At 38.7% G+C, this 17,722-nt stretch overlaps 1 protein-coding gene across 11 annotated transcripts in view; it reads left to right on the top strand.

The window, feature by feature from the left end:
- The window catches only part of epb41l2 (erythrocyte membrane protein band 4.1 like 2), a 168,203-nt gene that overhangs the window by 71,990 nt on the left and 78,491 nt on the right, over positions 1-17,722 (top strand). For all 11 annotated transcript variants that reach the window (XM_059981559.1, XM_059981556.1, XM_059981552.1 and 8 more), the window contains 2 exons: positions 309-810; positions 7,401-7,622. In XM_059981559.1, the coding sequence (XP_059837542.1) occupies positions 319-810; positions 7,401-7,622 (714 nt within the window). In that variant the 5' untranslated portion in view covers positions 309-318. The remainder of the gene's footprint in view (positions 1-308; positions 811-7,400; positions 7,623-17,722) is intronic.

The following is a 17,722-nucleotide window of genomic DNA, read 5'->3' as shown; positions in this document are numbered from 1 at the left end:
CATTGTCCTATTAGGTTTTCTTTTTGTTTCTAAGGAAGCTACTCAACTAATGTATCAGTTTAAGTACATAATGTAACATTATTGGAAGAGTCAGTTATTTACCTAGTAACTTAATATTTTAAATTTGTTATTTATCCGATGTTCATATTTGAAACTTTTGCTGGGGGGGGGAATAACCCCGCAAATGTGTTAAGGAAATTATTGTTGAGATTTTGATAATAGATTGCAGATCAAGTGAGAATTTTAAAAATTCAATTTTTCTAATTAAAACTTTCTAATTTGTTAAAATATTCTTTTTGCAATTGTAGTTGACCAATTATGACGACCGAAGCTGGATCTACAGATCAGGTAAAGGAAGAGTCAAAAGAAATGGAACAGGGTGATTCTGAAGCATCAAATCCTGACAAGTCTGCCAGTTTAAATCAGGAACCAGAGAAAGAAATCCAGGAAGATAAGCAGTCTGAATCCACAACACAACCCCAGGAAGAACAGGAGTCAAGTCCTTCAGCTTCAAGTGCAAGTATGCAGGCCACTCCTAGCAGTGACAAAAAGGATCAATTGGGTGGTAAAGGATTGTCCCGTTTTTTGCCTGGATGGTTAAAAAAGCAAAAACCACTTTCCCAAGTGGAAACTACAGAAGGGAAGGAAGCCGATGAAGGCATTCAAGCTGATGACAGAAGTTTAGAAAATGAACAACCAGAGTTAATGAAGACTGCATTAGAAAATGAAGTAGTGAAAGGAATGGAAGAAAAGCAGAGCCATACAGGTGAAATAAAGGAGCAGCAGTCTTTGAGTAGTGCGGAACTGCAGGTAAAATTGATTATGATTACCATTTTAAAATGCAATGCTGTGCTGTTATACTGGATTTCTGTAATACTGAATCTCACACACTTGACCTTTTTTGTCACATCTTATTTTCAATTCTCTTTCAAGTCTATATTTTGTGGAGTGCAGTTTTAATAAAGATCTGAGTTTTGCAACATGATCCAAATTGGGGAAGGATAACTTGGATTGTGGGGGGAGAAGAAGCAGATGATGCTTCAAGTGCATATTAGTTCTGTGTAACATTTATAGAACATGTATTTGAGTATTTTCAGCTTTGTTAGCTTGTTGCATGACCTGTAATATATCTGAAAATAGATATTTTGTGAACATTAGCTTGACCCGAGAAAGAATTTTATTTAAGGCACTGAACCTTCTGTTCATTTCCAAAACTGTAATTTCAAGTAGATAATCAGGGCACCTACTGGCTGATTTTTTTTTGGTCTTTTTAAATAGTTTTAAGTATGGTGATGTGAAGTTTACTGGACTAGATAAGCCTAAGGTCTCTCTAGTTCATCTTGTGCAATTTTTAAAAAAATGCTGCAGTAATTTGATGTATAACGCTAAACTGCTGTCACAGAAACAAATTTTATGACATATATTCATGATGATAAACCTGATTCTGATACAAGACTGTAAGATATAGGAGCAGAATTAGGCCATTTGGCCCATTGAATCTGATCTGCCATTTCATCATGGCTGATCAAATTTTCCCCTCAGCCCCAATCTTCTGCTTTCTCCCTGTATCCCTTTATGCCCTGACTCATTAAGAATCTATCAACCTCTAATATACCTACAGACTTGGCCTCCACAGCTGCCCATGGCAAAGAATTCCACAGATTCACTACTCTCTGGCTAAAGAAATTCCTTGTCTCCATTCTAAAAGGATGCCCCTCTATTCTGAGGCTCTGTCCTCTGGTCTAAGACTCTTCCACCATAGGAAACATCCTCTTCACTTCCACTCCGTTAAAGCCTTTCAATAGGTTCAATGAGGCCACCTCTCATTCTTCTGAATTCCAGTGAATAATACCAGAACCATCAGATGCTCTTCCTATGACAGGCCATTCAATCCCAGAATCATTTTCATGAACCTCCTTTGAACCCTCTCCGGTTTCTCAGATAAGAGGCCCAAACCTGCTCTTAATACTCCAAGTGAGGCCTCACCAGTGCTTTATGAAGTCTGAACATTACATCCTTGCTTTTATATTCTAGTCATCTTGAAGTGAATGCTAACATTGTATTTGTCTTTCTCACCACAGACTCAACCCACACACTAACCTTTAGGGAATCTTGCACGAGGACTGCCAAGTCCCTTTGCACATCAGTTTTTTTTTTGTATTTTCTCTCCATTTAGAAAATGGTCAACCTTTTCATTTCTTTTACCACAGTGCATAACTATAGATTTCTTGACACTGTATTCAATCTGCCATTTCTTTGCCCACTCTCCTTCTCCTCTAGCCTCTCAACTTCCTCAATACTATCTGCCCCTCCACCTATCTTCATATTGTCCGCATATTTTGCAACAAAGCCATCAAATCCAACATCCAAATTATTGATGTATAATGTAAAAAGAATCCGTCCCAACCCCTGTGGAACATCACTAGTCACCCCGGCAGCCAACTAGAGAAGGCTCCCTTTATTCCTACTCTGCCTCCTGCCAATTGGACACTGCTTTATCCATGCTAGAATCTTTCCTGTAATACCATGGGCTTGTAGCTTGTTAAGTGTGTCACCTTGTCAAAAGCCTTCTGATAATCCAAGTACACAACATTAACTGATTCTCCTTTGTCTGTCCCGGTTATTACTGCAAAGAATTCCAACAGATTTGTCAGGCAAGATTTTCCCTTGAGGAAATCATGCTGACTGCGACCTATTTTATCATGTGCCTCCAAATACCCTGAGAGCTCATTTTTAATAATTGATTCCAACGTCTTCCCAACCACTGAGATTAGACTATCTGGCCTATTGTTTCCTTTTTTCTGCCTTTCTCTTCTTGGAGAGTGGAGTGACATTTGCAATTTTCCAGTTTTCTGGTACTATTTCAGTACCCAGTGATTCTTGAAAGATCATTCCTAATGCCTCCACAATTTCTTCAGCCAACACTTTTAGAACTTTGGGGTGTACACCATCTGATCCAGGTGACTTATCTACCTAAGCACCTTTCAGTTTCCCAAGAACTTCTCCCTATTGATGGTAACTTCATACACTTCATGCCCCTGACATCTAGAACTCCACCATACCACTAATGTCTTCCACAGTGAAGACGGACAAAAAATACTTATTCGGTTCATCTGTTATTTCCTTGTCCCCCATTACTATTCTCCATCGTTGAACTGCATCTGATATCCATTCACACCCCACTTTATATATCTGAAGAAACTTTTGGTATCCTCTTTAATATAATGGGCTAGGTTACTTTCGTATTCCATCTTTAATGACTTTTTTAGTTGCCTTTGTTGGTTTTTAATAGCTTAGCAATCTCTAACTTCCCACTAATCTTTGCTCTATTATATGCCCTCTTTGGCTTTTATGCTGGCTTTGGCTTATTTGCCATGGTTTTGTCATCTTTCCTTTGGAATACTACTGCCTCTTTAGGATGTATATTTCCTGTACCTTCTGAATTGCTTCCAGAAATTCCAACCATTGCTGCTCTACCATCATCCATGCCAGTGTTCTTTTCCAATCAATTTGGCCAATTCCCCTCTCATATGTCTTAATTCCCTTTACTCCACTGTCATACTGAAACATCTGATTTGAGCTTCTCTTTCTCAAATTCTGGGGCGAGTTCTATCATCTTTTGATAATTTTTCCCCTAATGGTTCTTTTACCTTAAGCTCTCTAATCAATTCTGGTTCATTGCACAATACCCAATCCAGAAAAGCTGATCCCTAGTGGGCTCAACCACGAGCTGCTCGAAAAAGCCATCTCGTAAGCATTCTGGATATTCTCCCTCCTGTAATCCAGCACCAACCTGATTTTCCCAATCTACCTACATATTGAAGTCTCCCATGACTATTGTAACATTCCCCTTTTGACATGCTTTTTCTTTCTCCAGTTATAATTTGTAGGCAACATCCTTGCTACTCTCATTATCCAACTCTCATTAGGGTCTTTTTACCCTTGCAGTTCCTTAGCTCTGTCCACGATGATTCAACATTTTCGGACATTGTCACCTCTTTAAAATTAATTGCTTTCATTTTTGGCAACAGCAACGCCACCCCCTCTGCCTTCTTTCCTATCCTTTCGATACAATATGTATAACCATGGATGTTAAGCTCCCAGCTATAATCTTTCAGCCGAGATTCCATGATGCTTTCAACATCATACCTGCCAATCTGAAACAGTGCTGCAATTTCATCTACCTTATTCTGTATACTGCGCGTATTCATATACAAAACCATCAGTCCTGTATTCACCCTTTTCAATTTTGTCACTCCATGTTCAACCTTTTGATTCCTAACTTTTTCTGAGGTCATATCAACATCTGCTTCTGCCACCACAGCCTCTCCACTAACTGTTCTGCCACTCTGGTTCCCATCCCCCTGCCACTCTAGTTTAAACCACACTGTGCAGCATTAACAAACCCGCCCGCTAGGTTATTTGTTCATTCCCCCCCCACCGCACCGTCCCACTTTCTGTACAGGCCCAATGATCTAAAAATCTTGTGTCCCCACACCAACTGCTTAGCCACATGTTAAACTGTATAATATTTCCAGTTTTAGAGAAGAATTGATTATTTTCTAAGTGGAGAGAAAATTCAAAAATCTGAGTTGCAAAGAGACACAAGTTCTTGAGCAGGATTCCTGAAACAAATTGTAGGTTGAGTCAGTGGTGAGGAAGACAAGTGCAAAGTTAGCATTTATTTCAATAGGAGTAGAATATAAAAGCAAGGGTGTAATGTTTTATAAAATTTTATAAGGCTTTATAAGATGCTGGTGAGGCCTTACTTGGAGTATTTTGAGCAGTTTTGGGCTCCTTATCTAAAGAAGGATTTGCTGACATTTGAGAGGTTCAAAGCAGATACACAAAAATTATTCTGGAATTGAATGGCTTATCATATGAGGGGCGTTTGTCTCTGGGCATGTACTCACTGGAATTCAGAAGAATTGGGTGGGGGGGGGGGTCTCATTGAAACCAAACAAATGATGAAAGGCCTGATTAGAATGGATGTGAAGAGCATGTTTCCTCTGATAGGGGAGTTTAAGACCAGAGCCTCAGAATAGAGGGATGCCCAATTAGAATGGAGAAGTGGAAGAATTTCTTGTACCTGCCTGATTTACAAACTTGCTCTCCACTCCACATTGAGAAGTACAATACTGTGCAAAAGTTTTAGGCATCCTAGCTAAATATGTGCCTAAGGTTTTTTGCACACTACAATAAGTAAAATAATGAGTGTATGTTCATTACCCTGTAATAGACCCAAGATGGAGGTGAAGAATTTGATTATATTCACAGGCAAAGAGCTTGAATTCTCACAGAACCAAAATAGTTTCTGCAAAATGTGCAAAATTAGCAGCTGTAAGTGTTTTGAGTGGGGTAACTGAACTTCGATTATATTTGTTCTTGACAGGAATGTGTAATTTTAACATGGCTATAGCAAACACAATCTGATATTTACTGATTATAAAAATATTGAGGGCCGAATAAAGCTTTCTAAAAACATTAGATACTTCAGAGAAGTATCTAAAGTACAGCATAATATATGTGAATGTTCAGTGATTGGTCTTGAATCTTGGGTGTTTACACTTTGAATTGTGTTGTGGGTTATCAGGCACATAGTTGAAATACACAGCAGTTGAAACAGTACAATAATAAATGTTGTATTTTTAAAAATTGATACTCATTAAAAGCATGTACATTATCACAAGGCTATCTCAGCATTGTACACAATTAAAATCAAGTCAAATAAGAGCAGTGGGGTGATGAGTTCTGAGGAATTTGTAACAGGGGAAGGGAAGATGATTGTGAGGTTGGGTAGCAAGATGGGGCAGAAGGATAGATGACAAGACACAGTAGTAGATTGTAACAATGGACAGAACCTAGTTTCTTTAGATAGGATGAAGAAAGTTAGAGGGAAAATAAAATTGGAGATGGGCACGGGGTAGATGTTTACTATGCAGTGGGAACAGTGTAGGTGTAGTTATGCTTTTAGTGGGAGGTGCAGCTGCACTGAATGAAAAATCAATCCATATGTTTGCTTGTTATTTGTCTGGCCTTTTTCAGAAGTTGCATGTCTTTAACATGACTTGCAACTTGTATATTGGCATGTGTGTAGCAATTACAGTGGATTCTGGTTAATTGGGGCAGCCACTTATCTCAAACAACTCTAAAAGAATAAGTAATTGAGAAATAGCCAAGATCCCCTTTGTTTATTTGGAACATTATGCTGCTTCATTGGGACAAGTGGCTGTTCCTAAACAGCTGACTAGCATCAGTCACGCATACCTCTGTGGCCAATAGATTCTACAGTGTTTAGTGCAAACAGTTTTTAAGTACCTTCATATACATATGTTTGTTTTCAAAAAGCTGTGATTTTTGTCACTGATAGTTGGTGAAAGGAAAAAGTGAAATGATTTCACTAACTCGTTAGGAACTACAAAGAATTAGAAATTGACAACCATCTTGAATATTACATTGAAAATGAATTGGAGGATGCAATCATTGAAAGCATTGTATGAAGGCAGTCGATCATCTATACTCGGTGTACTAGGCACAGATTTTTTTCATTAATAGTCAATTGAAAAGAACATGGCAGTGTACACCGGATGAATTCCTCTGTCAATAACTATCAGGAACTATACAGTTTCATAGTACTGCAGCGATTTTGGTAGTGTTCTGATTGGTCTGTATTTCACTTAAGTGCATAATTTGTTACTCAGTTAAATGATAGTTTATCTTGTACCTTTTTAACTATTATATTTTGAGAAACAGTGATTTACAAATTAGAGCTGAGAATGACCTGGGTGTGAAAATAAGGAAAGAAAATTGCAATAAGGAGCAAGAATGCATGAGAAAGTGGTGGAATCATCAAAGTATAGAAGTCAGGTTCATGATAGCAAAGGTGAAAGGTTAGCACCAGGGTAATGGCTAGAGTTTTAAGCAAAAGAACTGATTGAAACATCCAGGCCTAATGTAAGAGAGAAGTACATTTGGTAAAAGGAATTGAGCTGAAAATGTAAACTTTTCACAGTTAGAAATTTGATTATGTTCTTGAGGCTGTGATTTGAATTGCATAATTATGATTGTTGAATGACCAACATTTGGAATATTGTTTTGGAGAGAGTACCCATTTTGTTATGACGTATGATCATCAAATGTTATTGTGTTCCTCCTTTAAAATGAATACTGGTTTCACATTTTTATAGGCTGATTTGACTGTTGCAGTAGCCTTTTTGTGGAAATGGAGGTGATGGCTTCTGAATCCCTGATGAAAACGGTCATAGTGAAAAATATATTTTGGTTTTGAAATGCAGTATATTGGCTCTTTTAAATAAACTGGTATTTTTATATTAAGATTTGGGTGAGGAATCTATACTTTGCAACCCTTTGAATTATATAAAGCAAATTCTCTTTTGCAGCCAGATGAGGAGAAAAAACTTGAACAAGCTTTGGATAAGGATGCAGATGTGAACATTGAAGAGGTGGTACCAGATGACAAAAAAGATGAAAGTAGCAAAGATGAGATTCAGAAAGATGAAGATGTAAGCAAAAAATCCCCCCTGAAAATTCCCAGAAAGATTAAGATGGTACAGAGCAAGGTCTTTATGCTGGATGGTTCAGAGTTTACTTATGAAATTGAGGTAAGCACATCATTTATTTAAAAATACCATTTATCATATTAACTGGTTGCATTATATATAACTGTGTTACTTAAAAAGGTACTATGTTGTCTTTATTAAATGATTTAGAACTTGGTTTCAGAATGTGGACTGCATAGATTGCAGTTATTTTGTGCGTTCTCCAAAGTATCCAGAGATTTAAAAAGTGACATTACCATTTTTATTAGAACCAATGACAGTGATGCTTTTTCATGTAGTGATAGTGGACAGTGAAAACTGGATGTTTAATCCAGTTGAAGATGCAGTGTTTTATTCAACAACTCACTTGTACAATCTCCCTGTAACAGATAACCTTTGTAAACAAGCGTTGCAGTTACGTGACTCGGTTAACATTTTTTGCCTTCTATATACGCTGGTTATTATATATTACATATTTTGTTCAATAAATAATACCTTTTGGTCTGCGCTGCCTACTTGGGTAGTGTAAAATTGTAAATAAATGATGGCACTTCTTTCCATGTAGAAACTTGATTCTAAAGCAATGCAACCTCTTGCGGTATTGAAATAGTAATTCTTGTATTGTGTTTAATTTCCTTTTAGAAAGAAGCTAATAATTCACAGGTTTAGTGATTGTGCATACTGCACCCTCAGAATTACCCAGCAAAGCAGATGTTTAGATAGAATTTTTATTATATCGTCCGGGTCAAGCTCAATGAAAATAGGCTTCAGTAAAAAGGCTTCAGAATTCAGTGCAGCTTTCATTCGTAAATAACATGTTTAGAGAGTATATCTAATAGCTGGAACTGATTTGTCCCTTTACAGATTCATCACTTTTAAATAATACAAATATTGCCTGTCAGATCAGATGCAAGTCACTGTATTTTGTGACCAAAATCATTTACAGAAATGTTCATGATCAGCTGAATTAGCTACTTTAAAAAGAATCTCTTAAATAGTAAAGAATCATAAATTATGTCATAACAGAATTAGAAACAACAAACCGAACAGCACTCTGATACTCAATCTTCCTCCCAGCTATTCTGCAGTTCTTGCTGGTACGACTTAGAACACAAAATATGTCCTAATTGGAGGAATGCTCTTTTCATGGATTGTGACATCAGCACGACATTAAACTTGGATTTGGTACTACTTGCTGATACTCTTATCAATGGTAGACCCACATTGATAAGATTTTGTGCTCGCTGGTGAAACCTTTCTCCTGAGGTAGTTTGAATATCCTTGCATGGGGGACTTGCAGACCAATTAAAACCTTTATGGTTGTGGGGGAAGAAACCTAACAGTGTGGAAACGTTTTCATGAAGGTTTTTTGTTGCCCCTACAATAACAAAGATCTCCCCCTGCTAAATGAGTCCCAGTAGTTTGTGTGGTAGCAGACTCCATTCAAGAGTATTTTTCTCTTGATAGTATAATATGGAAAAATAAATGATCACAAACACAAAATTTTCTCTCTCTGTACACATCAGCAGAGGGCTTTATTAAAAGTATCTTTGGGGGCTGAAGGAAAATGTTTCTTAATTTGTAAAAATGCTCTTGTATGATTCCAACATTTTAAAAATGCATTTATGAGGTCCTGCAAATTTCCACATTTTTTTAAAGCAGTTAACTAAGGCTGGAGAAGTAATTGTTTTAAAGATGACTTGGCATACATTGTTTTTTGATAAGTTATGTTGGGTAACCAGGTTTGGTTAATTGTGTTTCAGGCCTTTATTTTGGCTTTAAGATGCTATACTTGGTTGGATACTTTGTAAATATTGTGAATACATCTGGTAATTACACTCAGTGGCCACTTTATTAGGTACACCTGTACACCTGCTTAATGCAGATATCTAATCAACAAATTATGTGGCAAAAATCATGCAGACATGATCAAGAGCATCAGTTGTTGTTCAGACCAAGCATCGGAACGGGGAAGAAGTGTAATCAAAATGACTTTGACCATGGAATGATTGGTGTGGTTTGAGTATCTCAAAAACTGCAGTCCTCTTGGGATTTTCACACACAGCAGTCTCTAGAGTTTATAGAGAATGGTATGAAAAACAAAAGAAAAATATCCAATGAGCAGTAGTTCTATGGGTGAAAACACCTTGCTAATGAGAGGTCAGAGGAGGATTGTCAAGCTGTTTCCAAGGTGACAGTAACTCAAATAACCATGTGTTACAGCACAACACACTGAACTTTGAAGTGGATGGGCCGTGGACTACAGCAGCAGAAGACCACAGACATACACTCAGTGGCCACTCCTTTGGGTACAGGAGCTACCTAAAAATGTAGCCATTGAGTGCATATAAACTTGTTATTGCTGGGATCTCTCACTTGGCTTATCACAAGAAGTTTGTAAAATAAAAATCATTATAAATCAGTTAGAAAATAAACCCAGGTCAAATGATAGCACTTATGCCACTCGAGCTTGGGGCAGTAATGAAGGTTCTACATCTTTGACGGTGTTCAGGGCTTCCTTCATCATGTCAGAAGCTTCCTTTCGGTTTTCACTACTGTCAGTCAAGCAAGTCTTGGGTTGCACATAGATGTAGAAGCATTCTTCATTGCTGTTTCTGTAACGATTTTGTTTTACCATTCGGGGTTGTTATCCCAGAGTTGAACCCTTGAACCTGGAGAATTGGTAGACCACTCTTAGTCTGGCCTCTACCCTTTGATCTATTTGGCATGGCTGACCCTACCAAGAGCCAAAGTCAGGTGTTTACAGGTACCACTGGACTAGACCTGCCCAGGCATCATCTCTGATGAAGATGGCCAAGTTTCTCATCGAAACATCAATTATAATCGATACCTGTACCCAGCTGGAGACCTGTGAAGAGTTTATTCAATCTTGGAGAGTATTTTGAGGAAGTTAGCAGGAAAGTGGATGAAGGCAAGCCAGTGGATGCAGTCTACATGGACTTTAGTAAGGTACCTTGTGAGAAGCTGGTCGAGAAGGTTCAGACACTCGGCATTCAAGATGAGAATGAAAATTGGATTAGACATTAGCTTTGTGGGAGAAGCTGTAGAGCTGTAGTAGAGGATTGCCTCTCTAACTGGAGGCCTGTGACTAGTGGTGTGCCGCAGTGATTGGTGCTGAGTCTTTGTTTGTCATTAATATCAATGATCTGGATGATAATGTGGACTAGAGGGGCTGAATGGCCTGTTTTCGTGCTGTGGTTTTCTATAACTCTCCTTGCATAACTGCACATTAAGCTTGACTAGAAAATTGAACTGAAGAAAGAGGTGCAAGAGTTCCTTGCTGTGCCTTTTATCAGATTGTGACTCTCATGAGACTTGACTTCATATTCAGCTGAACCTCACTTTGCAGGGGCAGAGGGTTTGTGTTCCTAGAAAAGAGTCCTAGCAGCAGTGTGTGTAATTGAGCAGAGTCGTAGAAGGAAAAAACTCAAGCAAGAATGAGGGAAAACTACAAGAAGCCGTAAGTTGTCCTTAGCAAGTAGGATTATAAAAAAACTGAGGCATTTTATACTTAAAACAAAAGGATAACTAGGGAGAGGTAGGACCAGTCAAGGAAAAAGGAAGGAAGTTTTGCTTGTAAGACATGGGCAAGATACTAAGAAATACTTTGCACTGGTATTCACTGAGAAGGATATGGAGAATAGTGGGACATGTTTATGTCCTGGGGGATGTTGAAATTAAGATGGTGATGGTGCTGAGACTCTTGAAGAGCACAAAGGTGGATAAGACCACAATACTTGTATAAGTAGCTAATATTGTTCCTTTGCTCAAGAAACAAAATGGGGATCATCATAGGCTGGGAAGTCTCATGCCAGTGTTGGGGGAAGCTATTAGAAAGGATTTTGAGGCATAGGATTTATGTGCATTATGGAAAAGAATGGCTTGATTAGGGACAGTCAGCTTGGCAGGTCATGTCTTACAAGCCTGACTCAGTTTATTTTGAGGTGACAAATGTGATTGATGAGATAGGACAGTAGATGTTATCTATGAGGGAAGGGATTTGGTTCTTCATGGTTTGCTGATCCAAAAGATTAAGCAGCATCAAAGCCACAATGATTTATTAATTTGGATTCAGATTTAGCTTGCCCAGAGGAGGAGGAGGAAGTGGCAGATCATAGAACTTAACTCTGACATCCTCCTTGTACCTATGTCCAAGCACCTTAAAACCATGCCCCTTTGTGTTAGCCATTTCATCACTGGGGAAAAAAGCCTCTGGCTATCCACATGATCAATGACCCTCATCATATGCACCTCTACCAGGTCACATCTCATCCTCTGTTGCTCCAAGGAGAAAAGGCCAAGTTCGCTCAACCTATTCTCATAAGGCATACGCTCCAGTTCAGGCAATGTCCTTGTAAATAGAATCATAGAACATTACAGCACAGAAACAGGCCTTTTGGTCTTTGGCTGTGCCATTTAGAGGGAATTTCACTTATTACTGATGAACATTTGGCTCTTTAGAAATGTTCTTGTAGTCTTTAACTAGCTTCATGCATCTCTACAACTCTGATGTCCTCTGGAAGTTGTTTTGATCGAGGCATGGTGGACATAAACAGATCATTCTCGAAGAGCAGGCTCTGTCAGTAACCTGACTTTGTATGTCTTTTTTTTATATAGGGCAGGGCACCTCTACAACCCACACCTCCAATCTCATCACATTGACTGGAGCACATTACTCCAATTAGCTTTTGTAGAAGACATTGCCCCAGTGATTCACATACTTTTTCCACAGATACATGTAATATTGGATTATTTTTGACAAAGGGTCTCGGCCCGAAATGTCAACAATGCTTTTCCTTATAGATGCTGCCTGGCCTGCAGTGTTCCGCCAGCGTTTTGTGTGTTATTTGAATTTCCAGCATCTGTAGATTTCCTCGTGTGAGCAAGTATAGTGTCTTTTGTTTTATTTAATTTGATTAGCTCTATCTACTTTTAGGACTTGTATAAAGATCTGATCACATTTTAGTTAATACTTAAGCAGAAATGGAGAAATTTCTACAGGGTTCACAAATTTTCCAGCACGATTATAAATGTCTGTTGTTTCAAACATAACCCAATAAGCACATTTGCCTCCACGGATTATTGTTCACTTATTCTACCTACATTCCATTACCAACGCTTACTTAGCCATTTTCTTAACGGGCTCATCATTAATGCAATTTTTTTTGTTATCAGTATGTGTCTTTAAATTTAGAAGGGAAAACGATCCTTCTGAAATTCTAAAGGATCTGTAAGTACAACCTCTATACACAAAAGACAAAATTCAGCCCAATTATTCTGCACCACAAACAACTACAAAGTATTGAACACATTCTTGTTCAAGCATACATTTAGTATGTTGTCTCAAATTCACTTGTGTGCTTTAATCAAGCAGATTTAATAGATTTAATTTCATAGTCTCACTATGCTTCCTGACTCCATTTAATTCCAAGAATCTATTATCACAGCCTATTATGTATAAGCAAAGAACTGCATAAGTAAACACATTATACACTATTCTGTAAAAGAATACAAGCTTTGTATAAGGCATCCTTTACAATCTTATTAAGTGAAACCAAAGCAGTCATGATATAATTTGTTCACATTTCTAAGTATGAAATGCATTTGTTGGAATATTTCCAAAGCCTACTGTCCAGTTGGAAGAAAAAGTGCTAAAGCTGCAGGAAACACATTCCTTTGCTTTAGATGTCCTACACCATGGCGCTTTGAAGATCCCAAGGCTTAACTATAAATATGCAATAGAAATATTAAATAACAACTCCATGAATAAATTTAACCATGAGGAAATATTCAGGTTTGATTTTTTTAAGAGAATTTTTTGCACATGGTGTGTTCTTTCGTGCAGAGGAAGTAAACAGTCTATACATCTCGGCAGAGAAATGATGAGGCCCAAAGAATACTATTTTGAGTATTCTTTTATTCCAAAAGTGAAGCCTTCAAGGGCAATAACTAATTTAGAGCATTACTGTATTCATGTACCAGGTTAAGAATAAAGTCAAGAATAGATCAAATTCACCAACTTGAAGTGAAGTCAGGAGCACCAATGCATAACCAACTTAATCTGATTGATGCTTCTCATTTATAAAGAGCCTAAAGATGAGCATCAGAAATTTGTGCACTCCTCTTCTGTAGGTGCATAGATGAAAGAAAAATGGGGGGCTATGTGGGAGGGAAAGGTAAGATTGAGCTTAGTGAGTTAAAAGGTAAGCACAACAATGTAGACCCAAGGATCTGTACAGTGCTGTTTTGCACTCTAACACCAAGCCAGTCTTAGCACTCAGCATCATCTCCTTTATAAGCAAGAAACTGTCTCATCCTCCATTTCTAGCAATCTTTCTGCCAGGATCACGCTTTAAGTCTTAATAGTTTGAATTCCCATCCCACTCCACTTGTTTTAAAATTGTTTCATTGGGCTGTCTGAAATTTTGGTGGTGGTGGTGGTAGTCAGTAACTCAAATAATCACACATAACAATAGTGGTGTGCAGAAAAGCATCTCTGAGCGCACCGTGTGTTGAATCTTAAAGTGGATGTGCTACGGCAGCAGATCTTGAACATACAGAAATACACTCAGTGGCTACTTTTTTTTTAGATACCTCTTGCACCTAATAAAGTAGCCACTGAGTGTCGTAGTACCAATCAAAAATGGAGTTTGCTCTACCAGTACCACAAGCCTTACTCCAAGTTTCTTTGTAGAATGTCGGCCTTTTCAGTGGAACGGAGAGAAAATTTGTTTCAACTTGATACCTGTACAAATATAACAAGCAACAATAGTGGAAATGCAAAAAAAAACAACTGCATTTCAACATCTCTTTTGGCTCCATCAATAGATTACTATTCTGATCTTCCAGAGGACCAGTTTTGTCAGTAAAATATCTGTACAAGCCTTTAGGATTCTTCATCTAGTCTGCACACCTTCCTTTAGCTCTCCTAATTTCCTACCTCATTTGTTCCTACTTGCCTATACCTGCTATGCACCCTCTCTTCCCCCCCCACCCCCTTAACCAGGGCCTCAATATCTCAAACCAAAGTTCCCTAAATCTGTTATCCTTGCCTTCTATTCTGACAGGAAAATACAAGCTTTGTACTAGCAAGAGGGAATCTTATCAAGAAGGATGATTGGGGGGGGTGAAGGTGGGAATCTCATTGAAACCTTTCGAATGTTGAAAGGTCTAGACAGAATACATGAGGAAAGGATGTTTCCCATGCTAGGGAAGTCTAGGACAAGAGGACACAGCCACAGGATAGAGGAGCGTCCATTTGAAACAGATCCATAGAAATTTCTTTAGCCAGAGGGTGGTGAACTTGTGGAATTTTTATACCACAGGTAGGTGTGGAGACAAGGTTTTTGGGTATATTTAAGGCAGAGATTTATAGGTTCTTGACTGGACAAGGCATCAGAGGTTACAGGGAGAAGGCCGGGGACTGGGCTGAAGGGGGGAGTAAAGGATCAGCCATGATTGAACGGCAGAATGGGCCAAATGGGCTAATCCTGCACCTGTGCCTTTTGGTTTTGTGGTCTTATCAAAATTTATAGGTTCTTGACTGGTCAAGGCATCAGAGGTTACAGGGAGAAGGCCGGGGACTGGGCTGAAGGGGGGAGTAAAGGATCAGCCATGATTGAATGGCAGAATGGGCCAAATGGCCTAATCCTGCACCTGTGCCTTTTGGTTTTGTGGTCTTATCAAAATTTACCTTTAGAAGGCCTTCCACATACCACATACATCTTTGCCAGAAAACAGTCTGTCCCAATCTGCACTTACTGGATCCTTTATAATACCATCAAAATTGGCCTTTCCCCTACTTAGAATCTCAACCTGAGGACCAGACTTGTCCCTTTCAATAATTACCTGAAACTAAGGCATTATGATCACTAGATGCAAAGTGTTACCCTATTCAAACTTCTGTTAACTGCCCTGTCTCATTCCCTAACAGCAGATCAAGTATCAAACACTCTCTCATTGGGACTTCTATGTACTGATTAAGGAAACTGTCCTGAACACATTTACAAACTGTATCCCATCTAGTCCTTTCTACAGTATGGGAATTGCAGTTACTACGTGGAAAGTTAAAATCACCTTGTTTCTTGTAACAGTCTGCAATGTCTCTACAATTTTTTTCCTCTAAATTCAGCAGATTGTTGGATGGTCTGTAGTATAGCTCCATTAACGTGGTCATAACTTTTATTCCTCAGTTCCACCCATAAAGTCTCAATAAATGTTTTTCAGTCTATCCCGACTAAGCACTGATGTGACATTTTCCCTCACTAATAATACCATCCCTCCCTCTTTAATCCTTCCTGCTCTTATCACATCTAAAACATTGGAACCCCAGAATACTGAGCTGTCAGACTTGCCCCTCTTTCAACCAAGTCTCACTAATGGCTAAAATATCATAATTATGTGTTGCTCCATGCCCTGAGTTCATCCACATCTCCTACAATACTTGCATTGAAATATATACAACTTTGCACATTAGTCCCACCACACTCAACCTTTTGATTCCTGACCTTGACGTCTTAATAACATCTGTCTCCACAACCTGTTCTGGCAGTCTGGTTCCCATCCCCCTGCAACTTGAGTTTAACCCTCCCCCCCCCACCCTGTGCAGTTTTACTAAACTTTCCCACTAGACTATTAATCCTCCACCAGCTTAGGTGCAAACTGTTTCTTCTGTAGAGCTTCCACCTTCTCTGGAAGAGAGTCCAATGATTCAAAATCTGACACCCTCCCTCCTGCAGGAACTCCTTAGTCATGTATTAAGCTGTATAATCTTACTACTTCTGGCCTCATTAGCACATGACACAGGTAGCAATCCTGAGATCACAGCTGTTTTGGAGGTCTTTTCCTCTAAGTTAGCATTTAACTCCCTGAACTCACTTTGCATAACCACATTCCTCTTCCTACCTATGTCATCGGTTCCTTTATAGACCATGACCTTCGGTGGCTCACCCTCCAGCTTAAGAATGCTGAGGACTCGATCTGAGCTGTCTTGGATCCTGACTCACGGGAGGCAACATAACATTTCAGAATCTCATTCTCATATATAGAACCCTCTTTCTGTTCTCCTAACTAATGAATCCCCTCTCACCACAGCTTGTTTTTTCACTGCCTTTTCTTTCTGAGGCAGACTCGGTGCCAAAGACCTGACTGCTGTGGCTTTCCTCTGCTAGGTCATTCTCCCCCCCCCAGCCCACAATACTGTGCCGGATGTGTATGTACTTTAGAAATTACCCATAACCCTCTATTTTCCCAAGCTCCATGTACCTATCCAGGAGTCTCTTAAAAGACCCTATCGAATCCTCCTTAACCACCATTGACAGCAGCCCATTCCATGCAGCCACCACTCTCCATGGAATTTAAAAAAAACACTTAACTCTAACATCTCCTCTGTACCTACTTCCAAGCACCTTAAAACTGTGCCCTCGCCTGTTAGCCATTTCAGCCCTGAGGAGAAAGCCTCTGATTATCCACACAATCAATGTCTCTCATCATCTTGTACATCTCTATCAGGTCATCTACATTGTGTAGGCCATGTTGTTAATGTGTCCAACACAAGACTCCTTTTTTTTAAAAAAAAACACTCTACTGAGCTAGATTTGAAAATGTGTTTCCAAGCGCATAAAGAAAAAAATGTTCAATGATGTGCTCAATGCTTCCTTAAGAAATGCAACATTGCTGACCCTTGGGAATTCCATGTCTACTTGGAGTAGAGAAGTTTGTCGTGTGATGCAGTACTTAAGTTACTTCCATGTGCTCCTAGTTCATGCACTTGGTTCTCAATAGCATCCCTTTCACTTTAAAATATGTTGTTAAAGGAATATAGGCATAATTTTTTTTGAACCTTTGATTGAGATGAGAAATTATTTATCATTAGATGGCCTCAAACTGAAAAAATGTGTAAAGGTTAACCCAGGGTAATATATGGCAATGTTAATTGCAAAAAGTTCCCTGTCTCCAGTCTGGAAAAAGAAACTCAATCTACATTTTGTTTAAAACTCTTTGTCAGAACTACACTGTCAGTCATGTTGTGCATTCCCCAGTGGTGTTTTTGTTAATAATGGTAATGAACCTCATTTAAATTGAAATAAAATGCTGTTTTGTAGTATTAATTTTGCATGCAGATTAAGTTACAAATTTACCTT

Source organism: Hypanus sabinus, chromosome 10, assembly GCF_030144855.1.
Source record: "Hypanus sabinus isolate sHypSab1 chromosome 10, sHypSab1.hap1, whole genome shotgun sequence".
Classification (NCBI taxonomy): domain Eukaryota; kingdom Metazoa; phylum Chordata; class Chondrichthyes; order Myliobatiformes; family Dasyatidae; genus Hypanus; species Hypanus sabinus.
The sequence above is the reverse complement of the archived record's forward strand: the minus strand, read 5'-3'. Positions and strand labels throughout refer to the sequence as shown.